The following is a 22929-nucleotide window of genomic DNA, read 5'->3' as shown; positions in this document are numbered from 1 at the left end:
GGACCATGTTCCCCGTATGGATCGCAGGCTCAGGGTTGTGGGCTGGGTTCTGTCTCTGGACGCAAACTGCTCACTCTCCCATCGTAGGCTCAGACCTGCGATGGAAGAGTGGGCAGGTTCTGGCATTATGACGTCACTCATGGGGAAGTTTATATCCCTTTGTATGACACAGAACTCTAGTCCAGAGTTTGTTGATTCAGTGGTCCGTGAGCTCAAAAAGGTTGGGAACCACTGACCTAAAGAGTATCAGAGTCTGGTTCTAAATACAATAATACATTTCCAAAAATTTCCATGTAACACCATTAGGCTCACAATAGCAGCAATACGAAAAAGTAACTATAGGGGCGATTTATAAAGGATGTTAGGCTTGGTTGGGTAAGGGCATACCTTGGCTCAAACATAGTAAAAGGCACCCATTTAAAGCACAGTGCTGTTGACAAAACTGTTTTCAGTTTTGTTTCCTAAAAAATAGTGGAGACCATTCTTATGACCTATCATTCAAATGACCCAGAGTGCTCTCTACAACACTATGCAGAAAATATTCAGTGTGCAATGTGTGCCGCCTTTATAAACTGCCCCCTAAGTGACAGAATGAAGTCAAGAAACCACATATAGCTATAGGTATTCAAACACATTAGTTATACAGTCTGAGCCACCTTAATAATAGGGCTGAGTGGGACCACCGCCACAGTCCAGCCAACTATTTATTTGGTGCAGTAGTTGTGGGTGACAAAGCCTGAGCTTTAGCATACTGGTATATTCCAATGAAGACCCCCAACCACAAGGGAAGTTGTCTTCTAGGCCTCTCCACAATGAGGAGGCAGATTTATTGACAGGGTGAATATTTGGTGTGAAAGAGATGTGTCAAGGGGGTTTGCATGGGCTGGATTATTGCCTTTTTGCATGGTAGGGAGATATGTTTGGTTGGGGAAGGGGGGTATTCTTCCTGGTGGTTTATTTTGCTATAGAATAGGATATTAATCATTTTTGCTTGGTTGAGGCAGTACATTTTTTTTGCCAGTGGGTTGCCTGGGAGAGGAAAGGTGTTTTGTGTGGGGTAGGCTATTTAAGTATAGGAAGATTTGTGCTTGGGGGACTTTTTAGGGGGAATTCCTTCAAAAGAAGGGGAAAAGGGAGGGATTGTTTCCTTGGGGAGGATTTAGCCTGAATGGCGGTGCACTTTGCTGTATGTTAAGCACTCTGTAGGTTGGGAATTAGGCAGATAGGTGTACAATGAACAGCAGATGAAAAATGCACTCTACAAAAAAAATTTCTACTACGATTAATGCATTTTACCACGATTAACTTGTTTTCCCCAATGCAAGGCTTTATACATTTTTGTTTAACAGTAAAAAAAGAAATGACTGGTAAAAGTGGCAACATTTCTTTACCATAGCCTTTTGCTGTTTGGCAAATTATTTCCTTCTATAAGTCAGTCTAATGTGGAATGTTAATTTAAATTTATATACAAATGGTTTTAAAATAATAATTTTGTTAAAATGATATGGTTACAAGAGACATTAGTCTAAATTACATTTTTGTAATTGTTTTTCCCACAAGTGGTAATTGTAATTATAACAAGACAATTATTTTTTAGGACTTGAGTCACCATTATTTTATTCATACACACAATATACAAATGATTGAAAATGAGTATCTTGCTATTCTTCATAAAGTAAAATGTGAATTTATATGTTAGTCTATAAGAATGCAATGCTTAATATCATTTATAATTTATATAATAAGGTGAATCAAATCCATCAAGAATACAAGAAAATGTAAAAAAGGCCAACAAAGGGAAATATACCCTGTATAGTCTTGCTTTTGGTTATGGTGTTGATTATCCTTTTCTGGAAAAGTTGGCACTGGAAAATTCTGGAGTTGCTCGACGTATTTATGAAGACTCAGATGCAGATTTACAACTAGAGGTCAGAAGTTCTTGTTTTTTTTATTTCTTTACAACTATAATAACTGTCAGAACTGTCACTAAAGTAAAAAGGGAAATATTGGTTTTATGTCTTAATGATACTTTCCTTCCTACTGCAGTTCTAAAAATATGTCCTTATTAGCCCCCCATAAATACATTATATTCTTTGCAGCAATGCACTGCATACTCTTAATGTCTGTGACTACAATTTATGCTAAATTTAGAATGCCTTCATTTGTACCTACCCCAGTGTAAACACCCACACCCATAAAATATTTGTTACCTGTATTATTTTTGTTCAATATTCTCAAGCCTATTTTTCCATTGGCCAAGAAATATTACTGGTAGTCTCGCTGAAAGGCATCCGACATATGGATGACTCCTAGATATGAACGGGGCTTCCCTGCTTGCTTGTGTGCAGGACAGTGGCTTGATGGGGGGAGGGGGATGGAAACCTCTTCTAACTCTTTGAGGACCAAGACAAACTCTGCATATCAAAGCACAGCTTACTCCAGAAGTTAATGAATGTCTAGGCTCCATAAAGTTTTTGATTTGTTTGTGACTAATAATGCTGTTAGTGAGGATTTTATGCAATAATATGTTGAGACAAACATCTGTAATAAATTGCATTTATTAAAATAATGTACCTGTTCCGACCTACATACAAATTTAACTTGAGCAGAAACCTACAGTCCCTATCTCGTATGTAACTCAGGGACTACCTGTACATTTAAATGTGTGTTCTACTTCCAAACCATTCCCAAAATAATCCAGCATGCACCAACTTTGCTTACTAGTTGTAAGGTCACCCACCTGCTACCACTTCCATTAAGGCACTACTGAATATTAAACCTATCAATCCAGCTTAAAATGGACCTTCAGCCCAAACTTTTTTTTTTTTTTTGCACTAGATTGAAAAAAGAATAGGGTATTTTGTTGTCTGTGTCTTACCCTGGCTTTTCCCACCTCCTGTCTTGGTGACTGCTTTTGAAAATGGGGCATTGTACCAACAGAGACCTGGTAAAAAAATGACACAGGTTCTAACCCTTTCCTATTCTGTAATGAGTGTAGGAAGATAAATAACTTCTTTAATTTTGCATAGACACATTTAGTACAGGAATCCCTGTATTAAATAAACTTCAGGAACTTTAATCACATGCAAGGAAATTTCTTCTTATGCATGACTGAATGGTTGACGTCAGCAGGGCGTAATCTCTTTTACTAAGTGAAATAACCCTGTTTAAAAGGATCATTCACTTTGCTATGTGACCAGATTAAGTTCTTTTAATAAAGCAAACCCAATGGGTCCTATTTATTAAATTTAATAAATCAGACCCAATATCTCTGGAGTGTTCCAGGACATTCTGGCCTGTTGGATGTCAGTTGGAGGACCAGGTTAATCGCCAGGACAATTATGAGCTTCTGATGGAGAATACAAGGTAAAAATAACTGGTTGAAGATGTCTTTTAGGTAAGAGAATGGATGCATATAGGGTAGTTAGCCTTTTTATTCATTTTGTGTTTAGACTGTAAAAACTACAATTGGATTCTATCAGTAATATCTCTTGCACTTATCTTTACACCATACCATAGTATAAAGTTTAACAAACCAATATGTATTTGTTTTAATTTCCCTATAGTATACCTGATAAAATTAAACAATAACACTGGAAACAACATTCATAAAACCTATGTGCTAAGAGTATTACCCCACTAGTTTATTTATTTTTGTTTTACATTTTAGGGTTTTTATAATGAAATTGCTAATCCGACACTGCTGGACGTTCAGATGCAATATCCTGAAAATGCAATAGCTGATGTCACTAAGAACAGCTTCAAACAATACTTTGATGGCAGTGAATTAGTTGTAGCTGGGCGCATTACTGACAATGACTTGAATTCATTTACCATAGATGTGAATGCAGAAGGGGTAAGTGAATACCTTGAGAGCCATTTATAAAGCAATGTCAACATCAGGGAAATATAGATTTGGTTTGCATTTGCAGATGTAGGAACAGCATTGTTTGCAGTATATATAGATATAAAACTATCTTTACCTATATATATATATAGCGTGTGTATATGTTTTATTTGATTCTCCCTGGTGTTTAACATTCATAACCTGAAAGACAGAAATTAAGTGATTGAAAAGCACTGGGATATCAGTGTTCTGGGCAATTGCTCTTCCCCAATTCCATGCCTAGTGGTTACTCTTGAATCATGTTTAACAACATCCTTTACTCAGCTTTGTGCAGCACTAATCAGATCCAAGTTTAAAATGAATCCTAAGTCTATTTGGCTGAGAAAAACTTATTGGTACAGTTTGCCACCCTGTCACACATCCCCCCAATAGAAACTGCAAGCTGATACTCATTGTATAGGGTAAACTACCATGCAAGTGATGTGCAGCAGTTGCCAGTTGATAAAGAGTTACTAGGTTAGATTTAGATTAGATTTACTAGGTGCTGAGAATGTGGTGTCTGTACTAATATTAGATGGGTACAGTCACCACCTGTGCAACTTCTCCAAAATCCGCCCCTACGTGTCCCCAGAGACCACCAAACTCCTTGTGCACACTCTTATCTCTCGTCTGGACTACTGTAACCTCCTCCTCTCTGGTATTCCACTAACCCGACTCTCTCCTCTACAATCTATTATGAATGCTGCAGCCAGACTCATCCATCCTTCCCTCCGCTCCTCTTCTGCTGCATCTCTTTGTAGATCTCATCACTGGCTTCCATTTCACCTTAGAATCAAATTCAAGCTCCTGTGCTTTGCCTTCAAATCCTTACACAGTTATTGTCCCACTTACATTTCTGACCTGATAGAAAAATACTCCCCTAGCCGCTCTCTTACCTCCTCCAATAACCTACTAATGACTTCCTCACTCATAACCTCATCACACGCAAGGCTCCAAGACTTTTCTAGAGCTGCCCGACTATCTGGAATGGTCTTCCTCGTCCTATTCGTCTTGCTCCTACTTTCTGCTCATTTAAAAGAGCCCTCAAAACCCATTTTTTCAAACTTGCATGCCTGTCTTCTTCTGTCTCCTAAAACCCTCACTACTGCCCACCATTCCATATCTCCCCTCCTATTAAGTTATACTTCCCCAACCTACTAAATTGTAAGCTCTTCTAGGCAGGCTCCTCTCCTCCTCCTGTGTCCTTGCCTGTATCTGACATTTGCCACCCCTATTTAATGTACAGCGCTTAATAATATGTTGGCGCTATATAACTCTGGTTTATTAATATTATTATAATTGGGTCAATAATTATTTTGTTGTCATTTGTTGCCTCAGAACTGTCAATCTTTTGTAGCCTTTTTGTAATCACTTCCTTGTCTATGTGCATACACGGCAACAATACATATTATTAAAATTGACTCTTTAGAATTCTGTATTGAATAACTATTCTTACATTAGCAATAAATAATGAAAAATGATGAAAACAGTATTTTATTACATAAAATACAAAACAACAGTTTTAAATGAATTGTTGCTCAGCAAGCTAAGTATTATTCATTTTGGGTTTACATGAACTTTATTTGCTCTCTGGATGCAGTGCAAACCAGTTCCTGTTGTTTTGCTCATTATCCTTTATGTTTATTTTCCAGCTGTTTATGTTGCAATAATTTTTTTTTTGGCAAGCGCCTGTCTGCAGGTTTACTGCAGTTTTCTGATCCTTTTGTGTTTGTATTGTAGTGTATTGTATTGTATTGTATTGTAGTTTTACCCATGTTGTATTTATATTTGACTAAGCATTTACTAAACTACAACCTGGAATCTCACACATGGAAACTGTACCAGTGACTGAACGCATTTATACGCATTATGAGTTTTTTTTTTTAAACCACAGGCAAACACAGTGACAACTGACACAAATTTAAAATCTGTTTTTTTTTTACTTAATTTCTCTGTATTCCAGTTAATCTACATCTAAATCCTAGATGTTCAAATGTCAGGTCTAATATGCAACAGAGTACAATTGTTCATTGTGATTCAATACGATGGCATAAAACATAGTTACTTAGTTAGGATTATCATTAAAATATTTTTTTTTAACTCATCTGCCCTTATTTTTCTGAATCTAAACAGTATGATTGTTAAGCATTTTCCATGCTATGTAGAATCGCAGGAAGTAACTGCTAGAAAACGCTGGGCAGGCGATTCTGTACTGTGCATCACCGCATTATCAAACACAGCATATTTTGCTCATGTCACTTGCAGCAGCAAAGAGTATAGAGAATTAGCAGCATCCCCTGCTTCCCTTTAGCCGTGCAGCCTATATTTAACGGCATCCCCGGCATCCATTGTTAGGCTGTGCACAGCTGAAGGGGAATCTAAAGGCTGATCAGCTCCTGGCTCAGTCCTGAACTGCCATTGGCTGCTGGGACTTTATAGCCTCTCTGCCCCCAGTCACCAGTGCCTGTTGTAGTGTTAAACTTGGCTGACTTTCTGCTGGTGTGTATACGTGTGATTTACTGTTTCTGACCTATTGCTTGTAAGCAGCCTGAACTGACCCTTTGCCTGTGACCCCGACTCTGTTTGTGTTTTGCGCTTGTGTACTTTTGCCCTTGCCATTTGGAGGATGGATATTCTATGTAGCCTATCCCCAGCCTTTTCCCAGACACCATTCCTTGCATAGTAAGCCCCCTGGGCAACTAAGTGCTCGGAGATGCAATCCTGATGCTGGGTGGGGGCTTAGGTGAAGACTGCGGTGTTAGATTGGGGTACTGGTGAGGACTGGTGCTGACCAGGGCCTTACAGAACTTTACAAGCCAGCACCTCACTAAGCACTCTGCTGCATTCGCTGTATATGGCTTTCCAGTGATAATAGAACCATGGAGCATTGCACCTACAGTGATCTGTATCAGTGATCAGTTCTATCTATATACAGGGAAAGTATGGGATACTCTGTTGTGTTCCTCTTCAATAGATGCTTTATAAAAAAAAAAATTACAAAAAAAGTTTACAAACATTTTGTTGTGTACACAGGCAGACCAGCCGTTAAAATACAGTGAAAATATTGATCTCCAAGAGAAGGATGATGCCAACAAAAAACTGCAATATATATATGGAGACTTCATAGAGAGACAATGGGCCTATTTAACAATACAACAACTGCTTGAGAAACGGTAAGTCAGTGTAAGAAATGTTTTGTATGGGGTACATTACATGGGTATACATCCAGAAATATTCCGTTTTTTGCTACTTGATACAATGCCATCACCCTATTTACATTGAGACGTTGATACCAACATGCAGATAGTTGTTTCTCAATCAGATATGTCATTGAGAAAAACAAAAAACGTGAAATGTAAATACTTCTATATGAAAATGTACTATAATATTGATAATATTAACAGAATCTATGAATGAGACTATGGCAGCAGTGCGTAGTAAGTTGTACATAGAGTACGGTATGTAATGTGACTTGTGTTGTGTTGTATCACACCAATTAAAACCTGGAAAAGCAACATAACAAACGTATAAAAAATATTTTGTCTCTTAATTGTGAATTAACCATCCAGGGATATATGTATGGACTGTTTGGTCTGGTGAGTTGCGCCAATTATTTGTTTGCCCAGACCATTCAGAACACAATAAAAGAATCTGTGAACTCACATCTACTACAAGAAATGTAATTCTAATTATAAATATAATTTATTAATAAATGAACCCATTTTACAGCCTAGCTAGTGACATGCAATAGTGACAGTATATTACTTATTAAAATTAGGATTGTGGGGGGAAAAGGATAACTCTTTTTGTACATTAGGGATTACTATTATCTGGTAATTATTAAAACTTTGTTTTGAATATATTATGCATCTCCTAAAACAGTGGTCTCCAACTTTTTGGAGCTTGCAGACCATTAAACCTGACATTCAAAGGGGAAGAAACTTCCCCCTGAGTGATGTCATAATGCCAGAACCCCCCACTCTGTGTGTGGGTTGTGTGCAGAGAAACAATCGTCCCACCGCCCTGAACCTGTGATCTGTACGGGAGACATGGTTTGCGGCTCTGGCCAGTGTGCTTTCCCTTCCTCTGACCCTGCTAAGGGGTGCACCAGCCAAAGCCGCGGACCACCTCTGGTCTCCGTGCTCTCCGAGGGTTGGGGACCCCGGTCCTAAAGCATATGTGAATCATGACAATGAACTTCACTTATGTGTTCACTTTTAAAAATGCTCGCAAGTTTCCTTACTGCATGCCAATAGTCTAAAATAATTTTATGTTTTGAGACATTGTTTTTGGGGTATCAAAATATTTCGTTTTACCCCCTTGTCTGGTGCCTGATTTTATGTATTCTCTAAGTAAAATTAAAAAAAAAAAATCAGAGCTCATGTGTTTATTTAAATTTCAGCTTCATTTCCAAAGAATGTACATTGGCCAAGGTTGGTCAAAGTTGAGTGACTGTTAGCAGTGCAGCATCAGTTCCATGGAAAACTTGAAGGGGTGGTGGTTTAGCATATTTGCCTACCAAAAATTTGCTTACACAGCACAAGCTCCATGTTTACTTTAGCTAATGATTTTTGTTCTCTGTATTTATAGCTTATATTAGATATCTCTTGTTTATGTCTGCTTTACAGCTGTCATACCTTTTGCAATATTTTCAATAGAATATAGGTTAGATTCAATAAAAACAATGAATCTAAAAAAAAATCTATTGAAAACCAGGGCATTACCAATAGATATTTGTCACTGCTGTCGATGACATTTTTAAGGGACAGTTTGGTATGCTGTCCTATTTTGTGAACAAAGCTAAAAAAGATTCTAGCTCTGGACACCATGTACTTGTGCTGAGTGCTATCTGAACCTTTTCACAAAACATGAGAAGTTCAGGTAGCACTTATTATAACCTATGCATATGATATGATATGCATAGGGTATATGATATGTTTAGCTTATATTCACAAATTTCATAAATTTAATCAAGTTGTTAGATTTTAATTAGTTTTGAGTAAATATTTTTTTTGATATCATATATATTTTTCTTTTCATTCTAGAATTCATGCTGATCCATCAGAAAAAGCAAACCTGACAGCAAAGGCTCTTGAACTTTCTTTGAAGTTCAATTTTGTGACACCTTTGACATCAATGGTTGTTACAAAGCCAGAGGATAAAGAAAATGAAGAGGAATCCTTAATTGCTGATAAATTCGTAGAAGGTAGTGAAATGTAGCATGAAATGTAGAAGATAGCAAACAGGCTCATCTCCAGGTTGCAGGTCCTCGAAGGAACTGCCCACTCCATTACCTTATGAGGTCTGTGCCCAGACCTTATTTGTTTCCAGCCACAAGCCCATTGTGGCTCAGGAACTCCACTTTGTTTGCAGATCGTTCTACTCCCACCTACAAGGGACACACTATTGTAAACTTTGAGATACCATACCTGAGATGGATCTCCCTGTCACAGACCACCCCCAAGATACATCCTGGGGACCTCAACCACGAGCGATAACCTTACGCTTGCAAGTACTCCACCCCCACCCCCACATCCATAGAGCATGCTGTATACCTTCTTGCAGCCTCAAAAACCACATATCAGTGCAAGGTGCACATTATTCCTTGCAAATATTGCCAGGTGTCAGTTTCCAAGTCCTGATGCCGTGCCACCAAGCCACCATTTCAGACCAAAACCGCCCTGCCTCATTGATCACCTTGATCCTAGCCTTTTATCCACCGACCTGGCTGGTATCCCCAGAAATGTAATGCTAATCCGCAGGAAATCCCACTTTATTTCCCAGATTATTACTTTAGAAGGCCTTTTTCCCAAGTCGTTGCCCCCAATATGTGGTACAATGACATTCGCAGTGTCCTTCAATCTAAATAAGACACAGTGCCCTTCCTAGAACATAAAATACACAAATTACACCACCTGAACTGCCCCCCCCAACAACCAAACACATCCCCATGTTCTGTTATCCCAACAAATTTCACCTGGTACCCGTCCCCACGTCCCAGAGCACCCAGGAACCATCTCAGGCCTCACATACAATCAGAACCAATTGCATTCCCACCTTCCAATCCTTTGAATGACCCAATCTTTCAAGCCTCAGCGACCCACTTCAGTAGCAGCTCCTATCCTAAAAGAGTGAAAAGAGTACCCTTCCAATTCCACACTCATTGCCTACAAACACTTCCAAAAAAAAGCTAAAAACTGGTATTGGTACAGGGGCTATTATCTTGATGCAATAGCAAGGGACCCGCGGTCAAAAGTCGAAATCCCAAAGTAACCCTTATCCACCCCCTGGGACCATGCCGTTATTCTGCCCACACAACCTTTTACAATTTAAAGCCCCACCCCACAGACCTATTTTTTAACTTCCTAATCCACAATACCACACAACACGACCCCTGCACCTCTACATCTCCCACCATGAGGCCCTCAGGCCCAGCCCATGCTGGGCTCACCAACACCCCAATCGGCAGTGCCCAAAAAAATACCAAGAAAAAAAGGTGCCCTAAACAAAACACACTCCGACATTGACAAACACCTATTACATGCTGCAATAGCAGCGTCTCATGGCTGATGATCCTGAGGCAGCTACACCACAAGCCCCTCCTGGAAAAGGCTTACTCAAGACCCAAGCTGGCATCATGAGCTTCATCCAAAGACTAATTTCTTTGGGGTCCCATCTAATCAATAGGCGGACCGCCATGTGTTGGCCATGCCCCCCACCCACCACATACCCAGTAAGCCTCATGTATTGCATCCCAATAACAGAAGAGGGACGAGCAATATTCCAGGGAGTGCTCCCTGATCACGCCAGCCAGGATGCTTGCAGCCAATTGCCAAACATGCGTGAGATCACCCAGGTAACATACTGCTGCTCCTCCCTTTTTTCCCATACCCCTTTAACCTGTACAAATTAAAGCGCTCCAAAGAAATCAAGGAAAATATGTCCACATAGTTCCCTTGCAAAATTTGCTCCTGCACTTCCTGACATAAGTGCACCCCCAGTGGACCCTGGAAAAAACATATACCTCTCCTTTGGCTCTGCCCCCTGAAACACCCTTCTTTGGAGTACTCCCACATCCAGAACCCCCTCTGGCAAGGTATTCCCCGACTGAGTGCTGCTCGGACCCCCTTGCACACTCCCCCCATGCTTCACCCTGGTCCCCTTGTTCACACTTAGCGGTCCACTTGGCCCAGAGGACACCAACACCAAACCTCACAATTTACACAGACTCTGATGCATTTAAAGCAGAACCCTAGCCACTTTTTTGGCATGGTGTTGAATTGGAGCCATTGTCATCTGTATACTGAATGTTTGTGCTAGCATAACCTGTCCCAAAAACAAAAGGAAATTAGAGAAAGTTTATAGGGGAAGTCACAGCTGTAAGAGTTGTTATGGACTCCACTGCAGCAACAAATACTTTACAGGAGCCAACTCTCACAGGAACAGAAAGTAAGCTGAAATCATCTGAACATGAACACACAGTTAACCTTTACTTACACTATACAAAACGTAACAGTTTTTCTGGAACTTTGCTTTTGCTCTGAAAAGCTAAACCTTCCAATAGATAAAAGAAACTATTACATTCTGGCACATACTTAACAATATAATGGCAATTTTGGGTGGAATTACCTTTTAACTATTAACTTAATGAACTGTACAATATAGAAGTTTTTTCAACATTTTTGATTTAATCACAAAAAAGTAAAATTAGGAATGCAACTGTATCTAAGGACTTGTGATAAAAAGTCAAGTTATTTTTGTCTATTGACTGTTTAACTATAATATATTTGTAAATATTATGTTTCAGCAATTAAAACGATTGCTGGTTGTACCTCTTAAAAGTTCTGAGTGGCTGAATCTCAAACCATTTAATTCCCAAAACATTTTCCTACCCTGGTGTCCTTCTCTACCCCTAACCACAAAGGTGTGTTCCATGTTTCTATTGCATTGAGTTCAGTCTTTTACACACAAGCCTCAAACAGATTAATAATAAAAAAAGATTGGGTAATTCAGTATCTAGCTATCTGTTTAGGTGAATAGATCTTTAACATTAGTTTTAAACTATTACCAACATAAACCTAGCCAGCTTTTCTCATTATAAGTAATTGACATAATCTCTGTAAATGATTTGATTTATATTTTATTAGTTTTCTAACTGTTCTTTTTCTTTCCTTCATATGTTCATTACTATTCATTTACAAGGACAAAGTAAGTACTCATTTACCTTATTTTAAAATTTTATGGCACTGTTTTTGTTTACAATATATTGAAGAACAATTGTGATAGTGGCGGGAACTAACAGCTATAGGTTTATTAAGCATGTAGGATAACTGGTAAAAGGGTATGGCCAGAAAACGTAAAAAGTAGGGACCCCTTTCTTTAAAAAAATAGTAAATCTAAAAGCTCAGCTTTGTACCATATTGGGAATGGCAGAGTTATGCTACATTATATGATTATTTTCTTGTTGTATTCTATTTCAAATGCCAATACATGCAATGGCTCACCTTCTAGACCCACCTGCTGACTTGCAGGATATAAATGCAGCTTAAGGATGATACATTAGTCTTTCTTCCTTCTGTGGTTTCTCCTTTCCTTCTCATTAACATACCAATAAAGTGTGCAAAATAAAACTTTAAATTTTCAATACATACCTAATTTTTTATAAATACAGCTTTTTATGCCTCTCTGTGTAATGAAGGCAAATCATAGCTGGTAAGGGGGCCAGCAGGGTTCTATACATAGATTTCTGAAAACATCTGAGCCTTGCCGCAATATACCTACCAAAAGCCCTTATCACTGCAATTTCCAGATGAGGTAGGCTTTATCTAACTTACTGCAGCTTTTAATTCACATAGTGCAGTGAAATCTGAGTATGTATTTTCAGTACATAGGAGAAAACAGAAGCCTGTTCTCTGCAGTGGAATGCGAAACGACAGTACAGCATAGAGAAGCAGGAAATGTCTAGCAAGGGCCGCAACCTGGGAACCACCTCTCAAAGTCAATCACCCCTTGCAGGGTGCACTGGTGAACCCACCTGTAATTACAGTGACACTTCATTTGAGCAAAATCAGTTTCCATGAGCATAAAGTCTAATATGTGACTAGCAGTCATAATCCTTTCCCATGCTTGATTTTCTCAATTGTTTATCTTCAGATTCTCCTAATTTTGATAATTTCCAACTTTTTGCAAGCTTCAGTATATTAGTACTACAGTCTGTTCTCCTCTTTCATCTGCAAGAAATATTTAGAAGATTTTTAAAAACTTTTTAAAACTTTTAAAAGTTTTTAAAACCTAATGAATCCATCTACTCAATATATGTGTATAAGAGCTTCCCCTGGGAAATGTCTGCCTTTTTTAGAGTCCAAAATTCCCATTTGGAAGAAATCTCCTGGAAATGGGGTATCTCTTTCTCATCCAATCTCTTTTGCTCTCAATGGGTTGTCAAATCATAAATCTTCCTGGAGTTACAAGTAGTAATGCCAGGGTCTGGGAACTCTAGGATTCTGAAGGAAAAGCTGTTAACAGCAATATCCCAATGTAGATTGAGACTTTCCTTCTTCATAGCTAGTCTCTCCCAAGTAAAAATCTCCTAATTCAGAAGCATACTACCGTGTTTCCCCGAAAATAAGACCTACCCCGAAAGTAAGACCTAGCACTATTTTCTAAACCTGTTTTTGGGAGCCAAAAAAAAATATAAGACAGCGTCTTATTTTCGGGGAAACACGGTAGTAAGGACTGAACAGCTACTGTATATGACCTTACTAATGCTGGAAAAGATATAAGAAGTCTTGTGCAAGAGAATTGCTAGTTAATTCTCTTAAACAGATTGAAAGCTTTTTTGGCTGTAGGAAGGCAACAGGTGTTGAACCTGAACTGCTGCCTGGAACATAAAATAGAAGATGATTGAGCAGTTTATATACCAGGAGATTACACTCACCCATGGTACAATAAATGATGCTGATCGAATCAGCAAGCCAACCACAGGTAACTATTTACTATGTGATATTTCCTAGCTGCATCCACCTACATGGGATAGCATGGGGCAAATGATCATTTTTAACACTCTTCCAAGTGTTAAGCTCCAAAATCCAGCAATGTAAGAAACATGTTTTTTTTCTCCTTATTTCTACCAACAGAAGTAACATTAAATAATTCAAAAGAGATGTTAATTCTCATAGATGTATTATACCATAGTACTCATTGGCCTGTGGTATTGGTGCTATTGGTATAATTAAAAGCACATTTGGTGACACTGGGTCACAATTTGCATTGAAATTAAAAAAAGAGAAGTTTGGGGTGTTTCTTAAGTTATCAGTGCTTGCTGCAGACATTATATCATCTGTTCCTGCTGACTTTTGGCAGATAACCATTTAAAAGGGTGGCAGGAATTCATCCCACACCCCTTCGACCAGATTAGCATTTTATTACCATTAACCACTCTAAATTTGCATCCCAAAAACATTTGCATGCCATGGTATGCCCTCACTCCTTCCTGTATGAAGATTCTGACTCTTTCTCATCAGTTTACATGGAGGGAACTGGATTTTTACTCCTCCTCACTCTGTCCAGCGCTCTGCTTTAGAGTCCTGCTCATTGAACCAAAGGTGGATAGTGCTGGCCTAGCAAACAGCACTTTGGGTCAACTAAGGGAACCTTTGATCCTAGGATGGGACAATCTGACTCATTGCACTCATGGCTACAAAATGGCTTGAATAAAACTTGTCACTCATCTGCAGGAAACATCCTCCAGCAAAGTATGACTTCAATGGTTCTTTTCCAACTTCCCTCTCCCTGATCATGGACACAGACCAAATGGGAGTAAAGGAAGTTGAGAGTTATACAAGGAGGTAAAATTGTTTAACATAAAGAATCAGATGGTTTGAAACCAAAAAAAAATACATAAAAGGAGTTTTATCAGATAATAGCTCATAAAATTAATAATGTATGTATGTGCCTAATTTATATAATACATTTTTTTTGCAGAGGATACACCTGCTACTCATTTTTCTTCATCATCACACAGTAAGATTTACTAAATATAACAATATTCATGTTCATCCTGTAACTAAAAATTGGTTGGTTCATGAATCATGGAAATGCCAAAAGCTTTCTTGAACATGAATTGTTTCTTTATGGTAGATTTTGACAAGTTGTTCTTTTTTCCTTACTACCCATCTTTCCCCATTGATATTTAGCTAAAGGTTTAAAAAAAATCTTCACTCTTCTCGTAAAAGTCAAACTTTGCACCTCCTCCTTCTGAAGCTTCAGTTTGACATTTAAATTATGGCCTGGAACAATGACAAATTTGTCTTTTTAGAAAATAAAATTTGCATCCCATTCCAGCTGCCTATATTTTTGGAAATACTAACTAGACATACTGTTTTCAACTTTGCTCAATTTGCATTTGCTATGCTTGTTTCATGCTGCAGATACTTTTTTTTACCTATCTACAATGATTCACAAACTGTTTGAGATACAAAACAGAGCAGTACAAAAAAAAGAAAACTTGCCTTTGATACCCATAGTTCCTTTGTTTATTGCTTTAGAACAGTAAAGAAAAAAGAGGGTTAAAACTGGGATACAAATTAAGACAGGTAAATAGGAAACTTAACTAAGAAATAGTAAAAACAAAAAAAAAATTGGATTTTTTAACTAAACCTAGCTCTTAAGAGGTTGATTATAGTACTGTGTAAAATATGATGTCCATGCCAAATATTCATTTCACTCTTTTAATACTGTTTATTACAGCATATTTACAGTACCCAGCTACAGCATATCGTAAGTATAAATAAAAAAGTATTGCTTTGTATGTTTGAACATGTACAAGTTGTTTTAAACACTTTTAAAAACATATATTGTTTCCTTTTTGTTAGATGATGAAAAGTTCTATATGCCATTTCAGATAAATGGATACATTGCATAACTCCATATGGAGTAAACGGTTTTAAGCTCGGGGAAGTTTTATGCAGAATATTTTTATTGCCTAGTTATTTGTAATTCATATAAGTGAATATATACTGATTATACTACTATTTTCCCCCAGGTAGGGGAAAGGGTCCGACCAATGCCTAATCCCTTGCATTATTAATAATAATAATAATAATAATAAGGATTTATATAGGGCCAACATATTATGCAGCGCTGTACATTGTATAGGAGTTGCAAATGACAGACAGATACAGACAGTGACACAGCATGAGGAGAGGACCCTGTCCAGAAGAGCTTACAATCTACAATCTACTACCGGTTGACAATTGAAAATCTGGCCATCGATAATCCGGGTCATTCATGAATTTCAGATTGCATTTTCAATACAGGGACTGCAGTACAGTGTTTGTCCACTAATGTTCTGATGGCGCTGTTCTGCAGAAACAGCTGTTAGGTCTTGCTTGCTAAACTAAATACCCATTAGATGTTCCTGATGCCTGCTCCCTGGAACCCGATGTCCGCGGTGCTTTGAGAGGAAGACTGGTCTGTGTGTGGAGGTAAGTATAACTTTAAAAAATCCAGAATTTTTGAAAATCCAGCACACCTCAGGTCCATAGGTTGCCGGGTTTTTGATTGTCAACCTGTATTACACACACCAACCACTAGCTTATCTTCTAACATGCCACAATCTAGATGTTGGGTAAACCTTATCCACAACCCTTTCTGAACCAAAAGGGGCTATTTGTAACATACCCACCCCCTCTTTTTGAATATGTAGGTTTGAACATTAGCAACCATCAGTGGGCTTTAGAGAGGGTATCATAATTTCTCTAACGAGAATCCACCCACTGCAAAAGCAAAGAAACCTTGAAGAGTCAGGGAGGAGCCATCAGAACAGGTTTTATTTTATGATCCGGATCATCCATTGTAGAGAAGAATGGTCCATGATTAGTATTAGGTGACTTCCTAGTAGGTAGTATCACAAAGCTCCCAGTGCCCACCTAATAGCCAGGCATTTTTAGTTGTTGTTTGCTTCTGACCTAAACTACTGGATACTCTTCTTCACTTACCACCTGTGATAATCAGTCCTTAGGTCTGCACAGGTAATCTTTCTGACAGTTTGGTGATATCTGTACTCTATCTGTATATGTGTATCTCCTAGCATAGGGTCTGTTTCAGACTCTACAATGTCTTTTCTGCTTCAGGTTCTCAGTTAATGTAGCATTTTTTTAGTTTGTTCAGATTCAAAGGTGCAGCTAAGATAAGAAAATTCCATTTATAGTATTCTAAAATTTTAGGAGATTTTTAACCTTCCTGCTGACTGTAACAAGGATTCCATTTATGAGCCTGATTAATTAAAGCTCTTCAAGGGTGGAGAGGATACACTTTCTTTGATGAACCTGGGTGATCTAGCAAACCATAAAGTCCATAATGTTTTAATGTTTTCCATCCTGGACCAGATTCATTCCAGGTTTGCTGGATCACCCAGGTTCACCGATGAAAGTATATCCTCTCCAGCCTTTGAAGAGCTTTAATAAATCAGGCCCTGTTACTGAAGGGCCCTGGACCTAAAAGAGCTGGTTGCTATAATGATCCAATAAACATTTATATATGAACTCCAACCAGATATAAATGCCTATACTGTATTAATGCAGCTCTTTATTAACTAATCAAAAATCTAGTTTTTTATTGCAAACACTGTAAGTAACCTAAATTGGTATCAGTTTTTATTTTTTATAAATACTTAAAATCTACCATATAATTCCAATATTTTGTGTGTTTAGCTGTTTGTCCAATGGTTAGCTTTAAATGAAAATTGTAGGGCGCTCAAATGATTTCTTTTCATAGTATGGCATTTCATCTTACTCCTACTAATTTTTTTGCAGGTCAAACTTCTTCTCCATCGTATCCATCTAACTGGGGTAATGTGTTGCTTGTTCCTAAAGTACAAGTTAATATAATTATATTTAATTGTATTTATTTATATGTTAATATAAGCACAGTTATATATTATGTATTTTAATTTCGTGTGGGTTACAGAATTTTTTCTTCTTTTTTTCTATATCTATTTGGCTTTTGGCTATTTCTATAGATCCATGGTAGATTTCATCCAGTATAATCATACGAATTGTCTTGGTGTGGTAACAAGGTTTATTGCAAATCCCTAACCTCTAATATTTTAACTTGTGTACATTTTAGGTATGGGTAATCTCCTCTTGCCCCCAGTTACCAACCCTTGACCTGTATCCCACAAAGGTTGGGTGGGTTGAGAGGGCCTAGGATCCTCATGGTAAAATCTAGTGGGCCAGTTTAGTTGAGTTTTTTTAACATATGATTTCTTTTGTTTTCACAGTTGACTCAGATCCTCATTTTGTTATAAATGTCCCACAAAAGAATGATGCTCTGTGCTTTAATATTAATGAGCAACCTGGTGTGGTACTGAATCTTATTGAAGACAAAAAGCTAGGTATGTTTTATCATCTCAATATACTAGACCACAAGTAGACCAAATGATAGCCAGTGTTCAAAATGTTTTTCAGGATTTATACAAACATAATGTATGTGCAGTGATCTCAACTAAAACCCAAAAGCAGCAACATGCTAAAATTCTAACTGCCAGGCCAAGGCAGCAATAATAAGGAAAGTAATAATACCTCAGAAAGCCATGTTGTATTAGTTGGCCATATGGCAACATTCAGTGAATTAAAGGTTCCTAAACTTTTTAGTTTTGGATAAATTAGGAAAAGTTAAAACTTCTTTAGGTTTTATTTTCAAATTTGGTCTTGCTTAATTCAAGGTTCCTAAACTTTTTAGTTTTGGATAAATTAGGAAGAGTTAAAACTTCTTTAGGTTTTATTTTAAAATTTGGTCCTGCTTAAATTGTTGTTGCTTCCTGTCTCTTAGACACCTATCCAAAATAATTTAGGGCATCACCTGGATTTGAAAGCAAAAGTTTTACCCATTTACAGACACGGGAAGGCTTCCTATCATTTTTTGACATGGGCTTTGAAAATACAGACCATTTGCAGGAAACACCTTATTGATACCAACCCCATTGTACATCTCTAGTATAGCAGCTGTACAGCTACTGCTGTAGTGAAAGCAGATTATCAAGCAAATGAGACATTTTGTAAATGTGCCACATTTGTTAGTTATATGTGAGTCACATAACCACAAAATTTTATGTTTCTCCCTTATAATAGGTATGTGGCTGCTATACAAACAGCTGCAATTACACATGTTTGAAGAAAGGGTAATTTGCTGGAGAGAGCAACAAGAGTTCACACATGACCAAGAACAAAGATCATTTATCATTACTTTGCATAATTCAGCTAATTTATATAACAGAGTAAAAAACTAAATAAATCACATAACAACTAAAATGTATATTTTCCTATTTTTTTTCATAGAATAAGGGTCATGCCTCACTAGAAGTTATATTGCAACAGAAGTCACTATGGATGACCTTGCCTATGACTTTGTACCCTTGTGGTCTGAAAATTGCAAAGATTTGCTTTATCCATTCTACCTCACAAGTGTTGAGGATTTTCCTGTGTTTTTTGAATGGCATCCATTAAATAAAGTGGCACGTAAATTATGTTGATTCAGCAATTGTCTTGGTGATGGCGGTTGTAGTATTGTAGTATTGATGGCGGTTGTAGTTGTAGATGGCGGTTGTGAACGTAACATAGCTCTTATGGTTCTCATATACATAACGGACATTAGATTGCCCTATTGAAAAAGTAAACACTTTAAAAAGACAGAATAATAAAAAAAATATGCACTAGTATTGTTTGAGTTGCCCACCACTAGAAAGCCTAGTTTGGTAAGAACACCCAAAGATAACTTAAAGCGGAAGTCAACCCAAAACTATAAAATCACACTTATCTTCAATGCCACAGATCAGTCTGTCTGTCAGGAGGATTCTTCCATGCCGTCCCACGTCGTCCTGGCATCCGTCTTCAGCTCGGCGCAGAGGGAATGCCAGCCGCCATCTTCTCCTCTCTTCTTCTGTGTTCTTCTGTGTTCTTCTTTCTGCTTTACCTGGACTTGCACTGCGCAGGTGCAAGATCGGTAATCTGGGAGACTCTGCGCTCCCATTCAATTAAGAGAATTAAGGGGGCAGTGCTGCATCTTTTTTTTTTTTTTTTTTTTTTTTTTTTATTAAAGGGTGTAATAAAAGGTTGTCCACCCTTTTATTTAAAATGAAAATTCCGAGTTTAGATACGCTTTAAAATTCACACAAACAGATCAGAGAAAACTGACTTTTGGCTATGGCTATCTACATTTTTTTTTAATTAATTGAAGGTTGACACTCTCCTATTAAAAGTACTAATAATTCTACTGCTGTGTTTTTCTAGGAATTGCAGTTAATGGGGAACTTATTGGAAATGAGAAAACAGACAACAATGTGTTATCACAGACATATTTTGGAAGACTGGGCATTGTAAATCAAAATAATGAGCTGAGAATTGAGGTGACCACTGAAACTATCACTATCATATATGGTAAAATCACCAAAATGTTGACATGGGAGAAGAAAGCATCTATCAAAAAACAAGGGTACATTTTTCAGTTGTCAATCCCATAAATGAACAAGTCATTATGAAATTGTAAAGGTTCAAATAATTAGGTTCTCACACCAGTATAACATTTATGTAAAAAAGCAGTTTTTCATTTCATTTTATAGACCTTCTGATACTGCAATTAGATACTGTAGTCTGCAATCTTTTATAACTACACAAAAAAATTAGTGTGCTTACTTTTTTTTAGGATTCCTATTTATACTAATTGATATGGACTGGTTTGTTATCTCATGATAATGGTTTATCGGGATATCTAACATGACTATCGATTGGTCCCAGGTTACATGTTGTAGTAGCTTTTAATTGTTACTGCACCCATTTATGCTGACATATATATTATAATAATAATATTTAATATTTATAAAGTGAACCTGTGTCCAAATGTAACACAAGTATTTACAGTACTTATTTTGAAGCCGTAAAAATCTATTTAGCAAGTCCTCATTCACCTCTGTATCTTTAGGTGTTGTGGAAACAATTTTTCTTATCTGCTAAAAATTTTTTTCAGGTTGAACTTGGTAATTAACAAGAAATCCAATGTGACATTTACATTTGGAGAAGGAGCAACGTTTGTTATAATTCTACATAAAGCCTTAAATGATCACCCATTACAAAGAGATTTTTTGGGATTCTACACCCTAGATGATCATATGTTTTCTGCAGGTGTTCATGGACTGTTAGGTAAGAAATTTCTGTTTGAAAATCATACAGTGAAAAAAATACAAATTTGGAGTAAGAGATGCATTTGTGTATATGTGTGTTTTAAATCCTAATCTATCATAAACAATGCATGCTGTATGTGTATGCATAGATCTTATAATGCTAATTATGCCATATCTTGTTTTCAGGACAATTCTTTCATGGCGTCGATTATGAAATATCAAATATCCACAACACCAATAATCCCAACAAACCAGATGCAACAATGAAAGTTAAGAATAGGATCCTCACCGTGACAAGGTACAGAATGTATTGAATATATTCCACTATAATAAATGTAGCAGCATGCATGTATGCATGCGCAGCTTGGCATTGGCTGGCAGGGAAACCCGCCATTCCAGACTCACCGTGCGCATACTGGGAATGAATGAACTCCCGTGCACATGGGCAGGAGTTACATCTTCTGAGCATGTTCAATCAAAATGGCCAAAGAACCTAAGGGGGGAAAGGAAAAGAAGGAAATGGTAACGCTTTGCAATAGAACGGGGATAGATGAGTATTAAGAGTTTAGATCCACTTTAAAATGTTTACAAATAATTTTGCCTGTGAACACACAGGGCCTGATTTATAAGGGCTCTCATGGACTTTCATCAGTGAAGCTGGGTGATCCAGTAAACCTGGAAAAAATCTGTTCCAGGATTCAAAACATTTACTAGCAAATAGCAAATTACTTTAAAAAAAATTAATTCCAGATTTGCTGGATTAACCAGCTTCACTGATGAAAGTGTATTCTCTTCAAGCCTTGGAGAGCTTTAATAAATCAGGTCCACAGTGTCTGCTGGTCATATGGTGTATTACTAATATATATAAGTTTATATGACAAACAGATTGTTATCTGTAGGTATTATTATATCACAATTTATTTCTATTTGCACCAACACACACTGATGCAATGATAATCATGCAGACCACATTTTCCATAATGCACTATACTGCAAAGAAATAAAGGGCCTGACCTCTTTTTGGTAGTTTTAAGTATGACTGTAAAATAGCTGAGATGTAAATGTAGATACATGAAATATTACATTGAAATGCTTAATAAAATGTTTTTAATTTTAGGGGAGTACAGAGAGATTACAGGAAAGACCACAACCATGGCGTTACTGTTGCTTGTTGGTTTGTTCATTCCAATGGAGAGGGGTTAATTGACGGAACACATACAGATTATATTGTGCCTGATATCTTCAGCATTGCTGAGTAATCCAATGTATCAACCTCTGCACATGAGAACAAGACGATGAAATTACTGTCAAAATGTAACTTCTTATTTGCGGAGAGAAATCATGCCTTGGATCACAGCTGGCATATGAATACATCACCAAGTACTTTTTTGCCTTTGTACTTTGTGCTGCACTATATCATGCTTTCTGTTAGCTGAATCAAAGCCTAAAAATATGTTAATCAATTATTTAAAAAAGTTTGGTGGCATTGGAGATTAGGTTCATACATGAGGATGACTTAATAACTAAATAGGCTAATATTTTTCATTTGCATGTCAATATTATTAAACTAATTATTGGACTTATTAAAGGATTGTGTATTATTTTCTCCTTGAACTTTCTGCTTTACTACATGTAAAGTTTAGATACTAGGATGCTAAAACTGCTCCGCTCAACCAGCCTCAATATTGAGAATTTAAACTGTCTTGGCCTCCTGGTACGAGGCCCTATTGTAATATCTTTTAAATGATAAAATGAGACCTCTTGCTAAGAGGAACTATAGGCAAATCATATTTTTAGATACATTACCAGATTAGAGATATGGCCGCAGAGTCGGTATTTATATATATGAAAAGGCAGACTTAGGGAT

At 37.3% G+C, this 22929-nt stretch overlaps 1 protein-coding gene across 1 annotated transcript in view; it reads left to right on the top strand.

Moving 5' to 3' along the window:
* The window catches only part of LOC140337485 (inter-alpha-trypsin inhibitor heavy chain H3-like), a 44095-nt gene extending 21445 nt beyond the window's left edge, over positions 1 to 22650 (top strand). The window contains exons 11-23 of the mRNA XM_072421235.1: positions 1747 to 1928; positions 3671 to 3856; positions 6920 to 7059; positions 8932 to 9105; positions 12042 to 12094; positions 14870 to 14908; positions 15635 to 15664; positions 17701 to 17736; positions 18168 to 18281; positions 20176 to 20377; positions 20909 to 21081; positions 21249 to 21360; positions 22180 to 22650. Coding sequence (XP_072277336.1) covers positions 1747 to 1928; positions 3671 to 3856; positions 6920 to 7059; positions 8932 to 9105; positions 12042 to 12094; positions 14870 to 14908; positions 15635 to 15664; positions 17701 to 17736; positions 18168 to 18281; positions 20176 to 20377; positions 20909 to 21081; positions 21249 to 21360; positions 22180 to 22321 — 1583 coding nt within the window. The 3' untranslated portion in view covers positions 22322 to 22650. The remainder of the gene's footprint in view (positions 1 to 1746; positions 1929 to 3670; positions 3857 to 6919; positions 7060 to 8931; positions 9106 to 12041; positions 12095 to 14869; positions 14909 to 15634; positions 15665 to 17700; positions 17737 to 18167; positions 18282 to 20175; positions 20378 to 20908; positions 21082 to 21248; positions 21361 to 22179) is intronic.
* Positions 22651 to 22929: the final 279 nt, after the last annotated feature.

The sequence above is a fragment of the Pyxicephalus adspersus genome, chromosome 8 (assembly GCF_032062135.1).
Source record: "Pyxicephalus adspersus chromosome 8, UCB_Pads_2.0, whole genome shotgun sequence".
Taxonomy (NCBI): domain Eukaryota; kingdom Metazoa; phylum Chordata; class Amphibia; order Anura; family Pyxicephalidae; genus Pyxicephalus; species Pyxicephalus adspersus.
Note: the sequence above shows the minus strand (reverse complement) of the source record. Positions and strands in the feature narration are given on the sequence as shown.